A 14,987-nucleotide genomic window follows, 5' to 3' on the forward strand; every position below is an offset into this window, starting at 1 on the left:
ACTGTGCTCTCCACTTCCTGTGTGTACAAGAGAAAACCTGCACAGCTGGCCTCAAATGCGCTCTTTGGCAGAATACGCTTGTGAAGTTATGCCTGGACTAACTGGGAATGTGAAAAGTGAGTTGTTTGCCAAGACCCTGATGCAAACAATGTGGTGTATGGTGAACACCCAATAGCCAGGTGTTAAGAAACTGAGTATGTGTGTGCCCCATGTCTGTGTGACAGATATGGAAGAGAAAGATTGTCCTCGTAGGCTCTAGTGAGGTTCCCTTGTACATACCTGTACAATGCCATTGATGGGGGTGTTAAGAACATTCTCTCTGGATGTCCTGGAAAGGGACTTTAAAAACCATGAGTCTGCTTGCTTATTGGTTTGACCCATGCTCTTTTGCCCTTTATCAACTTTTCTTTGTGTTATAAATACTTTTTCTTTACTAAAGTGTATCTTATCTGAGTCCTTTGAGTCATGGGAGAAAACCGTCAAACCCACAACATTGTCTGGAACTTCTGGCATGCCATCTTAATTTCACCACACACTGTTGCTGACATAGTCCTAGCCCCACACTATCTCCTTCCTGCTGACCAATATCTCAGTATTGGCTTTGGTGGTACCACTCCCCACAGAAACCTTGACTTTCTTACTGTCATTGAACTAGAAACAGCTCTAGGGTATTGTGACTTTGACTATCTATATCAGTTTATTTAATTCATAGCATTAATTAATCTGTCTCACATTATGTTTCTGACTATATGTCACCTCGCTCCTATTTTTTTTAAGCAGAATGTGGAATGACATTTTTTTCTTGTCCTTTCTAGCTGCCTGGCCTCTGAATGAGTTATAACTGACTTTAATGAATGTCCATTTACCTGATGATGTGGCATTGGTAAGAGAACATTACTTTCCAGCCTCCACCAGATCTCTGCTTCATACAGAAACTGAGGACTCAGAGTATCTGAGGGCAGTTTGGAAATGAACTATAGCAGTTGTTGGAAATTAAACAATTTAATTTTCTGTAAGTAATTAGTGAAGTCTAATAACTTTCTTTAATTGACTTGAAATAAAATACGTGAGGTTTTTTTTTTTCCCAATTTTCTGGATACATATGAAAGAAAGTAAACTTGCTCAAGAGAACTGAGTTATTATCACTCAAATATGAAAGAATTTATGTGTACATATACCTGAACATGAACTACTCTTAGGTTGGAAAAGCAATTTCTAAGGAAAATAAACTAATGATAATCATAAGTTCTCCCCCAATGTCCTTGTAAACTCTTTCCTAAAGCCTTAATTGCATGTTTTGTTTTGTATTTTTTATTTCTGTTAATATTACTCAGCTCTAACAGTCTAACTTTTAAGTATAAGGTCCTCTCTAAAGGTTAAGAACTTACTACATAGACTTTCAAAAATAAAGATTAAAAGATACTATTGTGTTTTGAATCTATTTTTGTTTAACCTTGATATAATACAATTGTCAAGTAAGTATATAAAATACACCAAAGTATTCTGGAGATACATTTGCATGTTGATTCTTTGGGGGATTCTTCCTTATTTATATAGCTATTTGCAAAATTAAATAAAGGTTAACCATTTAAATACTATATTACCCTTCCACAATTATAGCACATCAACACGTTAATATTTCTTCTTCCTCTTAAAAATGTTCACAGTGATGATAGCAAAGTGTCAACAGTAGCTATACTGAAAAGCAGTGGGGGGAGTGTAGAGCATATGGGAAAGACTGAGTGGTGTGGGAGTGTCCAGAGGTAAGAAGTACATTAAACCACAGGATCCCGAAGCTCCTCAACTTGAGTTTAGTACCTCAAAAGTCAATCAGTGATGGAAAGGTTGAATGTCAGTGCATGGAGTTTTTAGAGAATGTGATATTCTTGTTAAGTATTCAGACATGATAGTTGCTTCCTTTCATTCTGTACATCTTAAACAAACAAACAGAAAATGGACGTATGGTTGTCATATAGAAAAACTAAATTGAAGACTTTAGGTAAGCAATCCCAGATGAATTGGTAGAGTAAAGTGAGTCCACCCCTTGGTGCAGCCAATTAATTTCTCTAAATTCAACAACATCTAGATCTTTTTTTCTTCTTGCTTTCCAAACACCTGTATCAGCTGTCACAGAACAAAAAAAGTCTTCATACCAATCCTGCCAGTATTTTCTAGACAGTCTAGATGATCCTAAAGAGTAGCTCCCTACAGAGTAATTATGCAAAGACTGCTTTGTCTCACTCAGTGAAGTTTCATTATTTGTATCTGTCTCCCTGCTGTTTTTGGGTAGGCTGTTCAGAGTCAAAGACTCTGATGCTGAAGGAAAGCATTCAATGTAAAAGATAAAATCCAAAACAGATAAGTATATATTTAGAACAATGAATACAATGGGAGACCAGAAGAAAATGCTCAGATAAGAATATTATGAAAGGTAATATTTCACCATGAGATTCTGAGGTAGTTTGAAAGAAAATGCCCCCCAGAGGGAGTGGCAATATTAGGATGTATGGCCTTGTTGGAGGAAGTTTGTCACTGCAGGGACAGGCTTTGAGGTGTCTTTTGCTCAAGCTTACCTCAGTGTGATTGTCAGTCTACTTCCTGGTGCCTATAAAATATAGCATTCTTAGCTCCAGTACCATATCTGCCTGCAGACTGTCATACTCCCATCCTGATCATAATGGACTGAACCTCTGAAACTATAAGTGAGCCACCCCAAGTAAATGTTTTCTTTATGAGTTGTGTAGTTGGAAAGCTTCTCTCCATGTTCTACCAAGCCCCTGCGGTCCCACAACCCACGTATAAAATAATCATACAGACACTTATATTATTTAAACTGATTGGCCATTAGCTCAGGCCTACCATTGTCTAGACCTTACTCTTAAATTAACCCATTTCTGTTAGTCTATACTTTGCCATGTGGCTTGTGGCTTACCGTTGTCTTTACATGTTGCTTCTCCTGGCAGCGGCTGGCAGTCTCTCCTCCCAGCCTTCCTGTTCCCAGCCTTCTCCTCTTCCTTGTCCCACCTACCCTATCCTTCCTGCCTGGCTACTGGCCAATCAGCACTTTATTTATACAGAGTGATATCCACAGCACTTCCCCTTTTCTTTTTTGTTAAAAAAGGAGGGTTAACTTTTACATAGTAAAATTACAGATAACAAAACAATTATCAAGCAAGAATTATAGTTACAATATTAAAGAAGATATCCTATCTATCTTATATTTGTGAGTCTAAAGTTATTTTTATCATAACTGAGGAAATTATAACTATCTAGTCTTCAACCATATCAAAGGCCTCAGAAGGATAAAATATTACCTGAGAACTGGGAGAAGAATGCAAACATTTTTCAGGAGTCTTGTAAGAGTAGACAGAGACAGTTGGCAGCCTGGACAGTCACCTAATGTTCCTTTGTAAAGTTGGGGCATTTGTCTTCAGCCCACAGGGCTGGAGTCTCTTGGTCACTTTTTTCAGTGTCCTGTAGAATGTCTGGCAGTTTCCTCTGTGAAGCAGGAACCTGAAGGACCATTTTGTCAAACCAAGTTTAGTGGTCACCTTTCTATGGGTCCTGCATGTCCAGTTGATCAAGGAGTCCAGGCAAGAACAGTTTCTTGCCCAAATGGCTATTTTTGCCAAGGTGAAGATAAACTCCATATGAAGTGTCTTCAATGCCCATCCTCCTCTCTGAAGTAAAACAGTGCTGCCAGGAGCAGACATGTCTCACTGTCCAGAAAGTCTAAATTTTAAAAATATTTTAAATGTCATATTCTGTAGATCTTTGAAGTATTTGAAGATTACCTGTCTATCTGAAATATCTCTGTGTATACCTAGAAGACTTAACTAACATGGCTGTGAGTATGATTATCATAGATGACCAGTTATTACTCTATTTTTAATTATCCATTACAAGAGTTGCAGTGGTCATGATGCATCTTTACAACAATAAAAACCTAACTAATACAGATTCCTTCAAAAGATTATGTGATATCCGTACATACACAAACAAAATATAATTTCAGTCTCTTGTGTTCACAATCCCAGCTACCTAGGAGCTAGACATTGAAGAATGATGCATTCATGTCCAACCCCAGCTGCATATAAAGATGCTGCCTCAAGAATCATATAATACAATTATAATTAAAAGTATTTACTATGAAATGATAAATAAAAATAGTGACATAATAGTAAAAGGAGACTTTAGCAGATAAATCTAAGAAGCAATAAGTGTTAATAAAATTAAGAAGATGAGAAGAATCAGAGAAATAAAGTTTCCAAGGAACGACATTAAAATTTTCTCAGCAATGTAAAGCATATGAGAATTTAGCTTGAAGATCCTTTTAGATGGCCCTTCAAAAGTCTTAGAGAAAAGGGGCTTTGATTTGAAATCAATATTCCTTTCTTTTACCTATCAAGGAGAGTATGGGGTATACAAGGAAAGTCTTTAAATGAATATTATTTTTAAATATTACATTTACTTTTCTATGTGTATTTGCATGCATATGTATGTACATGAGTATGTCAGGAAACTTAGAAGAAACTATTCTTTTAATCTACCATGTAGGTGCTAAACATCAAGTTCAGGAAGTCAGGGATGGCAGTGTGTGCTTTTACTGGTCTAGCTGTGTCTCCAGCCCTGAAATGTAGTGTTTTAGATTTATCTGTTGCTTATTCATTTACTCTTTTATTTATTTACAGTGTAGGCATATTTTTGTGAGAGCACATGCATGATGTGGTACATGTGTAAAGGTCAGAAGACAATTTACTGGATTCTGTTTTTGCCTTTCATCATGTGTGTTCTGGGGATCAAACTTATCTTTGGTCATCATGCTTGGCAGCAAATGCTTTTATCAACTTATCCACCTTGCTGGTCCAGGAAGGTATTCTAGATGTAAGATACCAAATATCTTTCACTGGAAGGGGGCATAGCACAGTGGTAACACATCTGGATGTCATAGTAGATACTATTTGATTCTAGAAACACACACATTAAAAATATCTTCTCCTACCATTTCTTAGAAACTTTTTGGAGAATAATTATCAGTAAAATAAGTGATGAAAGCAAAAAGAGAGGGTGCTGGGAACCTATCACTGGACAATGAGGAAAACTGAGCAGATTCCCTCAACTGGGACAGGACCCCAGTGGGTTGCTATGGTGATAGGCATCACACTACATCTAACATGGAGGGGAAGAATGATTGGTGTGATGATTATTTATAGGACACTGACAACATTTATGGAAAGTTTATTAAGTGTTTAGTAAAAGATGGTGCAATATATAATTTATACTGGTGATATGTATCTCACAGAAGACCCTTGTGAATATATTTTTGAGAAAGAAAATTCAAATAGCCAAATAATTTCAGAAAGAGATCAAAGTGAATATAGCATACCACATGACAATGTCATTTTCAATATTTACATATTCATGAAAAATATAAATTGTAAAATTGATTTATCCAAACTGCTATGGGATAGCAAAATAGAACCACAGGTAGGAGGGATTGTTGATAAACCTAAAGATCTGAGTATGATTTCCAAGACTCACTTGTTTAAAGAAGAGAACTAACTTCCACACATTTTCCCCAGACATCCACATGTGTCCTTTGGCATGCATATGCGCGCGCACACGCACACACACACACACACACACACACACACACACAGAGAGAGAGAGAGAGAGAGAGAGAGAGAGAGAGAGAGAGAGAGAGAGACGGACAGACAGAGACAGAGAGAGACACAGAGACACACAGAGACAGAGACAGAGGAACAGACAGATGAGAGGGGGGCATAGAAACACAGAGGGAAATACAAATGTAATTATTATAACTTTTACGAACCCTGCTATGACTGTTAATTTTCATTGCCAACTTGAGTGGGTTTAGAATCAGTGGGGCAGCAAATCTCTGGCCTCACCTGTGAAGCTGCTTCCAGAGAAGTTTAACAGAAAAGGGAGGGTGTACCCTGAATGTGGTATCTCTGCACTATGAAATGTGATGAGAACTGAATGAATGGAACAAAGGAGAAAGCTTGAGGACATTCACCTCTCTCTGCTTCCTGACTGCAAGCGTAACTAAGGAGCTGACTCACTCTCCAGCCACCCTCAAACTGAACCAAACAAGCTCTTTGTTCCTTAATTTGCTCTTCTTGGTACTTTGTCAGAGCAGAGAGCAAAACTACTATGTCTGCATCAGGTTCTGAGAGGAAAGGGACATCAGAAATGTAATTGCAAGACAGCTGTATTCTTAGTATAGCAGAAACTCAATCAGCAATAGCTGAGATACCTAATTATTCAGTGGAGTTTAAGTGTATTTGTGTAGGGAGAGAGGTAAACCTTGAAAATACAGCTGAACTCATCTGGAAGTCTCCCCTAGGAAGCAGGAGTGGGAAATGAGATTCAGAGGCATCACTAATGATTACCTTCTAAATAATCAAAGTCATTGATCATAGGGTCTTTTAAATAAACTATATGAGTCATATTTATAACAAGCTTTTAAATACTACACCGATGAGACATGGTGATATATTGAATATTCCTTTTGTCATAAGACCATACTATTAAGTTTTATTTTAAAATTAAAATATTAAAATTATCAGTCCTTTACATAAATTCTAGATATTAGATTTGTTATTCTTATTTATATTTTATATTCTCAAGTAACTTTAAATTCTGAATAAAGCAAATGTTTTTAATTTGAGATTCTAAGAAAGAAAAAAAGAACTGAAATTTATTGTAACAGTTCAGCACTGTGGGGAGTTCACTTCAGCCTATCTGAAATCTTTTAAGGAGTTGTTGCTCATTATTCATTTACAGCTCAGTTGTGACACCTGTCTCCTTGAGGGTTATATACAGTTTTCTGTGTGTAATTCAGCAATGCAACTTATTTATTGAGGTTACAAAATTACTCTTTGACCTTTCCAAGACTTATAATAATTTTGAATATATGAACATCATAATTACATATTTAGAAGATATATTTTACATAATTATCTTTGTGGCTTTAAGAATCCTAGTAATAATCCTGCAATCCTGGTGATGCCAGGTCTTTAGAAAGCAGAAGGAAGATCTTGAGTTTCAGATTAGCCAAGGATGCAGAGTGAGACTATGGAGGGAAGGAAGGGAGGAAGAAAGGGAGGGTGCAAGGAAGGGAGGGAGGAAGGGAAAGAGGGAAGGGGAGAAGGAGGGAGGGAGGAAGGAAGGAAAGGATGAAGGGAGGGGAGAGAGGGAAGAAAGGGGAGGAAAGAAAGAAGTGAAGGGAGGGAAAAGAACAGAGGAAAAGCCCTTGTAGGCCCTGATAACTGGTCAGTAAAGACGTCACAACTGCAACATTTTTCTAAGGCTATGAAGTGAATTCTATGAAAAATTTAGTAATCACTCAATATGTGGTAGATAAGAATGTAGTTATGACAGGAATATGGACCATTTCACATACTGAATTGTCTTCCTTCAAACAAATTAATTTTTGCTAACCATCATACTTTAAGCTTTTCCATTTTCCCATGATTTGCCATAGTTTATTTTATTCTATGCCAACAAAGAAAATTCCAAGGGTGAAATAACTATCTATATGGCCATTAAGTGTTTCCTCCAGAGCCCTTTGTTCAGTCTAGTCGAAATGATGCTCATTAGTCTTAATGGTTCAGAGAATACCTGTGAGTCCACAAATAGATGTTGAGATGCCCAATGGTAACCCCAGAAAACCCCCTTAGATAAATTTAATTCTTTCACTGGGTAGTAAAAATGACTCAAAGTCAACTAGCACTTTCTTCCCCTTTTTTACTAAGTGGAGAAATACATAGATCTAGATATGCATACTCTTCTAGTGTTTGCCAGATTACAACACCTAAGGACAACATTACAGAATGCAAAGATGAAAATTTCAGAGTACATTTTTGGCATCAAATTTGTTCCTGAAGGATAAGTGAAATTCCATGAACCATTATGACAAACCATTTTGATAGACTCCAATGTGCCATTAGCATGGATTCTCCTTTGTTAATTTCTTCTTAGTTAATTATAGACAGAAAGTAATGAGAGCTTGCGTCATCCAGTATGTTGTGTTTTGTCAGGATTATTGGCATGTCCATACAACAAATGCAACACAAACACAGACAGTGTGAATTACTATTTGGATGTCAATGTAGAAGATAAGTAATAAGTAACACATACAATTAAGGTTATTTTTCTTTAGATGATATCGTACACAGGTTTCCAGTCATAATGAAAAAGCAGTTTTGTGTGGTGATATATTGTGTTCCCTAATAAACTTGCCTGAGGATCAGAGGACAGAACCAGCCACTAGATTAGACATAGAGGCCAAGCAGTGGTGGCACAGACCCTTCATCCTATCACTCAGGATGAAGAGATCTGTCTGGATCTCTGTGAGTTTAAGGCCACACTGGGCTACATGAGATTGATCCAGTATAGGAGAGAAATAGAGTCAGGCAGTGGTGGCACACGATCTCACAACTTTGCTTGGGAAGCACATGGGCCTTTAATCCCAAGAAGTATATAAAGTATGAGGAAACAGGAACTTACTCTCTTCAGGCTGAGGATTTCATAGAGGTAAGCACTAGTATCTGTCTGTTCTGCTTCTCTGATCTTTCAGCTTTCATTCTGATATCTGGCTCTGGATTTTTTTTTTTTTTGAAAGACCATCTAAGACTTGAACAACAGTTTTGTTGTCCTATTTTCATAAACATCATAGTAACTTTGATATCCTTTATATCTGAGTTCAGTGAAAGGATGTCACAAATGTCAGACTGCAGTAGCCAGGTTCAGCATCATTTCCTATGTGTCTGTTAGATGCCTGTTACCATTTTCCTGTGTGGTCAGCCACCAATCATAGGTTACTAGTCTTCTTGACCACCAAATCAACCAACAAACAAAACATGTTTATCACTTTTAAACATTTCTCCAAAGAAGGCATTCTACAGCATAGATTGCTCAGTAAATTTGGAATTAATGAATTAATTATAGATTGGAGTTTAGAACCAGTCCTTTACTAAGTGTAAATGCATTATTGTTTAATCAAATCAGTCTGTCTTGCTGCTGTTAAAGAGTTGGGAGTATGCAGCCTGATACATTCCTAACATAAGCAAACAGCACTAAATGTGTTACTGAAGCTATTATCTAAAGTTCTATGTTTTATTGACCATTCAAGCAAGAAGATTGAAGCTGTTTGCAGGTCAGTCTTCAACCTGACCTGAGGAACTTCTTCAGCTCCCTGAATAGTGCTCTTTTAAAAATTGCTTGAACTAAGTTGAGCATTGCTCTTATATCTAAATGTCAGCCACTCTTTGTAGCTGATGTGCAGTCTTTTGACTGCCTGTCTCTAGATTATTGCTTTATTGCCAGTCTGGCTACAAAATATTTTTATGCATGGTCATCATATCATATCAGGGAATGGGAGAACAATGCCGTTGGCTCTATATTGGAAAGCAACCCTACAGTGTCAAGCCTGCCTATAGCATGACAGTTAATCATGAATCAGGATACAGGGGGGCAAATGAACATCCTTGGTATTACCAAGCACCAGATTGTACTATGGAAAGCAAAGTTTGTAGTGACTGAACAGGCATCCTGACTTTTCTATGCTTCTCAGCATTTCACACACTGTGCACTTAGAGCACTGAATGTGTTGAGACCGAACATTAAACATGTGTTTATCGGATGGAGCTTTCGATAATGTGCAGGCTGGCAGAAAATCTATTCTATATTTTCATTAAAGTTATTCTTTGAAACTTTTATACATGTGTACAGTGTATAATGATCATATCCTTTGCTCACTCCCTCTGCAGATCCCCTTACTTATCAACCATTCCTCACTCCCACATTCATATTCTTTTTTTGTTCCTCCTTCCTCTGTTAAAATAAAATCCATTCAGGCCAGTTAATCTTGCCTGGATATGCCTGAGAATAGGACTAATCACCCAGCATGGGCAAGTTACCAGAGGCTACACCTCTAAAAAAAGTGATCCTATCTCCTTCAGCCGCCATCAACTGCTCTTCAGCTGGAGTGAGTCCTCAGGGACCCATCCCTTATCAATACTGGAATCTTAGCTGGAGAGATCTTGTTTGGTGTTGATAACCATGGCTGCTCTGAGTTTGTATGTGCAATATCCATTTAATGTCTGGAATACAGCATTTTAAAACTCTCTTCTCCATCCTCTAGATATTGCAACCATTCTGTCTGCTTGTCCATAATGTTTTCTAAACTTTGAGGTGGGGAGGCAAACACAGATGTTCCATCTACATTTTCTGTTGCCCCGTACTCACCAGCATTTATTCTTAGCTCTTTGATAATAAATGACAATGATGATTCTAAGAGATATGTAAAAGCCAGGATAAATGGGGTGTGGGGGCAGATGAGGGTCAGTTATTAAGGCTTAAGGTACTGATCCATTGCAATGCATTATTCAGGGTTCTCTAGAGGAACAGATTTGATCTGATAGAATGAATATGTGTATGTATGTATGTATGTATGTATATATATATATATATATATATATATATATATTCCATATAAAATATGAATATATACATAAATAAATCCCATGGATATCTATATAGAGAGAATATGTGTATGTATATTATATGTATATGTAATTTATTATGTTGGCTTACAGAAGACTGTGGTCCAGCTAGTCCAACAATGGCTGTCTACCAAGGAAGGTCTAAGAATCTAGAAGTTCACCCTGTGAGGGTGTATGTCTCAGTATATGTTAGAATACTGAAGAAGTAGGCCCTAATGCCAGAGAAGGAATGGACTTGTTATCCAAAGCTAGAACATGCAGGCAAAGACAACAAGTTTCCTTTTTCCATGTCCTTCCTATAGGCTTCTGGCAGAAGGTGTGAGCTGCCTCAAAGATCTGGATTGAAGGTGTATTTCACCACTTTAATATCTCCAGATTAAAAGTGGGTCTTCCCACTCTGAATGCTTTAATTAAGAAAAAGAATCCCTCACATGTATATCCAGATATTTGAGATTTAGTTAATTGTGGTGATATTTTATTTGTACTGAAATGTGATTTTATTTGTATATTAATAAGGTTGCCTTGGGGTTAGAGCAAGCCACAGCAGAAGCTGGGCGGTTGTAGTGCATGTCTTTAATCCCAGAATTTGGGAGGCAGAGCTAGGCAGGATCTCTGTGTGTTCAAGGATACAGCCAGCATGGTAACACACACCTGCCTTTAATCTCAGTACCAACCATAGAAGACCTGGAGGTCTGTACAGACAGGCAGTGATAAGGAGGTCATGTGGCTGGGTTTACAACCAATGAGAAGGCAGAACAGAAAGTCTATATAAAAGACAGGACACAGGAAGTAGGCCTCTCTGGTGGAGAGGAAAGACAGCAGAAGCAGTGAAGGGTAAGGTTTTCAGCTCTCAGCTATTGCTCTGTCCTCTTGGCTTTTAACTCTGCAACTGGCTCTGTGTTTCTTATTTAACAAGGTGGTTACATCTACAGTTAATTCCAAATTTAGTCAAGTTGATAACCAAAATAGCCATCACAGATGTGAAACTATGCAAACAAAGATAAATGAAAGGAATTATTTATAAATTTTAATTTCCTAAGGGATATTTTAAGTGTATCTAAGACTAAATAAACCAATTATTTGCATAAAGTCAACCAGGAACATCTATTACAATAAGGAGATGTTAAAAATTGGTATTTTTTCCTAGGCTTTCTGTTCTTAGCAAAGCTCCCCTGTTGAGACTCTGGGTGGACAGCTAGAGAGCCAGCATGGGACCCACCTAGATCCTCTACATCTGGGTGACAGTTTTGTAGCTTGGTCTTTTGTGGGGCCTGTCCCTGATGCATGAGCTGGCTCTTTGGAACCTATTCTCTTTGGTGAGATGTATTGTTCAGCCTTGATGCAGAGGGAGAACTTGGTCCTGTGGCAGCTTGATATGCTATGCTTTGTTGATTCCCAAGGGAGACCTTATGCCATCTGGATGGAGAGAGACCAGGAGTGGATGGGGGCGGGGGTAGAAAGGAGGTGGGAGGAGGGAACAGGAGGAGAGCAGGGAGTGAAAACTGTGGTTGGTATGTAAAATAAAATAAAGAAAACAAAAAAAGATCCCCTACTCTTTACATATTTATAATGTATTTACTAGTAGGCACTCCAATCATCAGTGACATTTTTTTCACTTATACCTTTTCATTATTCAAATAGTAGATATTTCATTTACTAGATTGCCTAGATACAAACTATATACCCATGGGATATATTTTCCACAATTTATAAACTGTATTCATAGTTTAATTTTATTATTTCTACCCATTTCTTCCATAGTTTCTGGCTAAGTTAAATTCTGTACATGTAAGTTGAATGCTGTTTGATACAGTACATTGGCCCAAATATTTATCTTTCTGTCCAAAATACAATGGGATGATTAACTTGAGAAACTGAGAGGACCATGTTACATGATTGGGCATAAGTTTCCTGTTCATTAGTAGTCCTGCATTACAGCTCTAAGCAAGTTCAAATAAGATGATGCCCTTCATATTCTGCATAGGACCTTTTCTCTGTTGTTGCTGATCACAATTTATTGTAACCCCTTTTCATGCATCTTTTCTCTCATTCCTTGATTAAACATTGGTTTTTTCTCTTGCAGCTGTCTTCTTATATTTTCATGATCTATTTTTCTACTTACTGTACTTGACTCAACACTGTTAGCAACTGGTGGTTTTAGTTATACTTGAAACTAAGATTGTTGCTGACACCAGTTTTTAAAGAACTCCCCTCTCTTTTTAGAAGCACTTATTGGATGTAAAATGTTGTTATATCCCTTCTTTCTGAAAGCTCACATGGGACAGCATTCTTTGCTCTGCTCAGAGAGAAGTCTGACCTCTGACCTCTTTTGAAAGCAGGCAATGGTGACTGTCGGTCTGTATTATAAGGAGCTCTAATTTAATAAGGACTCCTTCAAATTTACTTGAAATGTTTTCCATGTTCAGGAGGAATATATAGTCACAAATGTTGGAGTATAATTGTTCTAAATACAATCAGTTTGTATAATGCAACTCTAATTTAGATTGTTAATTTCAAAAACAAAAATCATAGGCTCTCAGGGATGAGACTGGCTTCTAAAGACTCAGTTTAAAATTGGATGAAGAGAGAATATTTGAAAGAGGGAATTTTATAATACTAATGAAATGTCATTATATATGAAATAATATAGCCTGTTTAAGTAATGTAAGTAATATCTTACTCGTACATCATCCAATTGTAAAATGCTTGTCATGTGGTGGATTTTGTATATCTCAATGAAAAAGACTTAGGTATATCTGTATGTCTTAAAAGTCTGAAGACAGTCTCCATTGTTGAGCCTTACTTTCTATCTTGTTTGAGACAGTATCTTGTTCTCTGATATATACTGCAGTCTCCCTTTGAGTTTATGTTTTAATTGTTATAATCTGAACTATTATCTACAATTATTTTATATAAACATTGTCTTAGTGTTTCTACTGCTGTAATGAAACAACATGATCAAAAGTAAATTGGAGAGGAAAGGGTTTATTTAGCTTACACTTCCATATCATTGTTTGCTGTGGGATGTTGTGTATGTTAAATGTGTTGCTCTGATTGGTTAATAAATAAAACATTGATTGGCCAGTAGCCTGGCAGGAAGTATAGGCTGAACAAGGAGAGAGGAGAATGCTGGGAGGTAGAAGGCTGAGGCAGAGAGACGCTGCCAGCTGCTGCCATGACAAGCGAGATGTAAGGTACCAGTAAGCCATGAGCCACATGGCAACTTACAGACTAATAGATATAGGTTAATTTAAGATATAAGAACTAGATAACAAGAAGCCTGCTGTGGCCATACAGTTTGTAAGCAATATAAGTCTCTGTGTGTTTACTTGGTTGGGTCTGAACAGCTGTGGGACTGGTGGGTGAGATAGATTTGTCCTGACCGTGGGCCAGGCAAAACCAGGAAAACTCTATCAACAATTGTTCATCACTGAAGGAAGTCAAGACAGGAACTCAAACAGGGCAGGAACTGGGAGGATGGAGTTGATGCAGAGGCCATGGAGGGGTGCTGCTTACTGCCTTGTTTCTTATGGTTTGTTAAGATTGCTTTTTTTTCTTTTCTTTTTTTTTTTTTTTTCATTTTACAAACCAACCACAGATCCCCCTGTCCGTCCTCCTCCCACTCCTCCCACCTCCCCCATCACTCCCCCACCACCCCTCATCCTGCTCCAACAGAGTAAGTTCTCCCATGGGGGCACAGCTAATCCTAGTACATTCAGTTGATGCAGGACCAAGCTCTTCCCTGCTTTATCAGGGGTGAGCAAGGTGTCTGACCATAGGTAATGAATGGGATCCAGAAATCCAGCTCATATACCAGAAATAGAACCTGATCACACTGCCGGGGCCCCTCAAACAGATTCAGCTACACAACTGTCTCCCTTATGCAGAGGGTCTAGTCTAGTCTCATGCAGGTTCCACGGCTGTAAGTCTAAAGTTCATGAGTGCTTTGAGCTTGGTTCAGTTGTCTTTGTAGATTTTCCCATCATGAAATTTGCAGGCAGATGGATAGAACTAGAAAATATCATCTTGAGCTAGGTAACACAGACTCAGAAAGACAAACATGGTATGTACTCACTCACAAGTGGATACTAGATGTAAAGCAAAGGATCATCAGACTACAACCCACAGCTCCAGAGAAGCTAGGAAACAAGGAGGACCCTAAGAGGGATGTATGGATCACCTTGGGAAGGGGAAACAGAGGAGATCTGATGAGTAAACTGGGGATTGGGGTCAACAGAGGGTAAGAGATGGGGAATGAGTACAGGATGGTCAAGCTGGGGGAAGGATGGTGTGAGAGAGCAATGAAAGAGATATCTTGAAAGAGGAAGACATTGCGGCATAAGAGAGAAATCTGGTGCTAGGGAAATTCCCAGGAATCCGCAAGGACGACCCCAGATTAGACTAGACTACTAGCAACAGTGGTGATGGTGCCTGAATTGGTCTACCCTGGTAATTAAA

General features: G+C 38.0%; 1 protein-coding gene across 4 annotated transcripts in view; it reads left to right on the top strand.

Moving 5' to 3' along the window:
* The window catches only part of Gpc5 (glypican 5), a 1,359,592-nt gene that overhangs the window by 772,031 nt on the left and 572,574 nt on the right, over positions 1 to 14,987 (top strand). The window contains exon 8 of one of the 4 annotated variants that reach the window (XM_036198929.1): positions 816 to 1,409. The exons of the other annotated variants lie outside the window; for them this stretch is intronic. Within the exon in view, the coding sequence (XP_036054822.1) occupies positions 816 to 841 (26 nt within the window). The 3' untranslated portion in view covers positions 842 to 1,409. Of the gene's footprint in view, positions 1 to 815; positions 1,410 to 14,987 lie in introns of those variants that run through there. 4 annotated transcript variants of the gene reach the window in all.

This window comes from Onychomys torridus, chromosome 9 (genome assembly GCF_903995425.1).
Source record: "Onychomys torridus chromosome 9, mOncTor1.1, whole genome shotgun sequence".
NCBI classification, from domain to species: domain Eukaryota; kingdom Metazoa; phylum Chordata; class Mammalia; order Rodentia; family Cricetidae; genus Onychomys; species Onychomys torridus.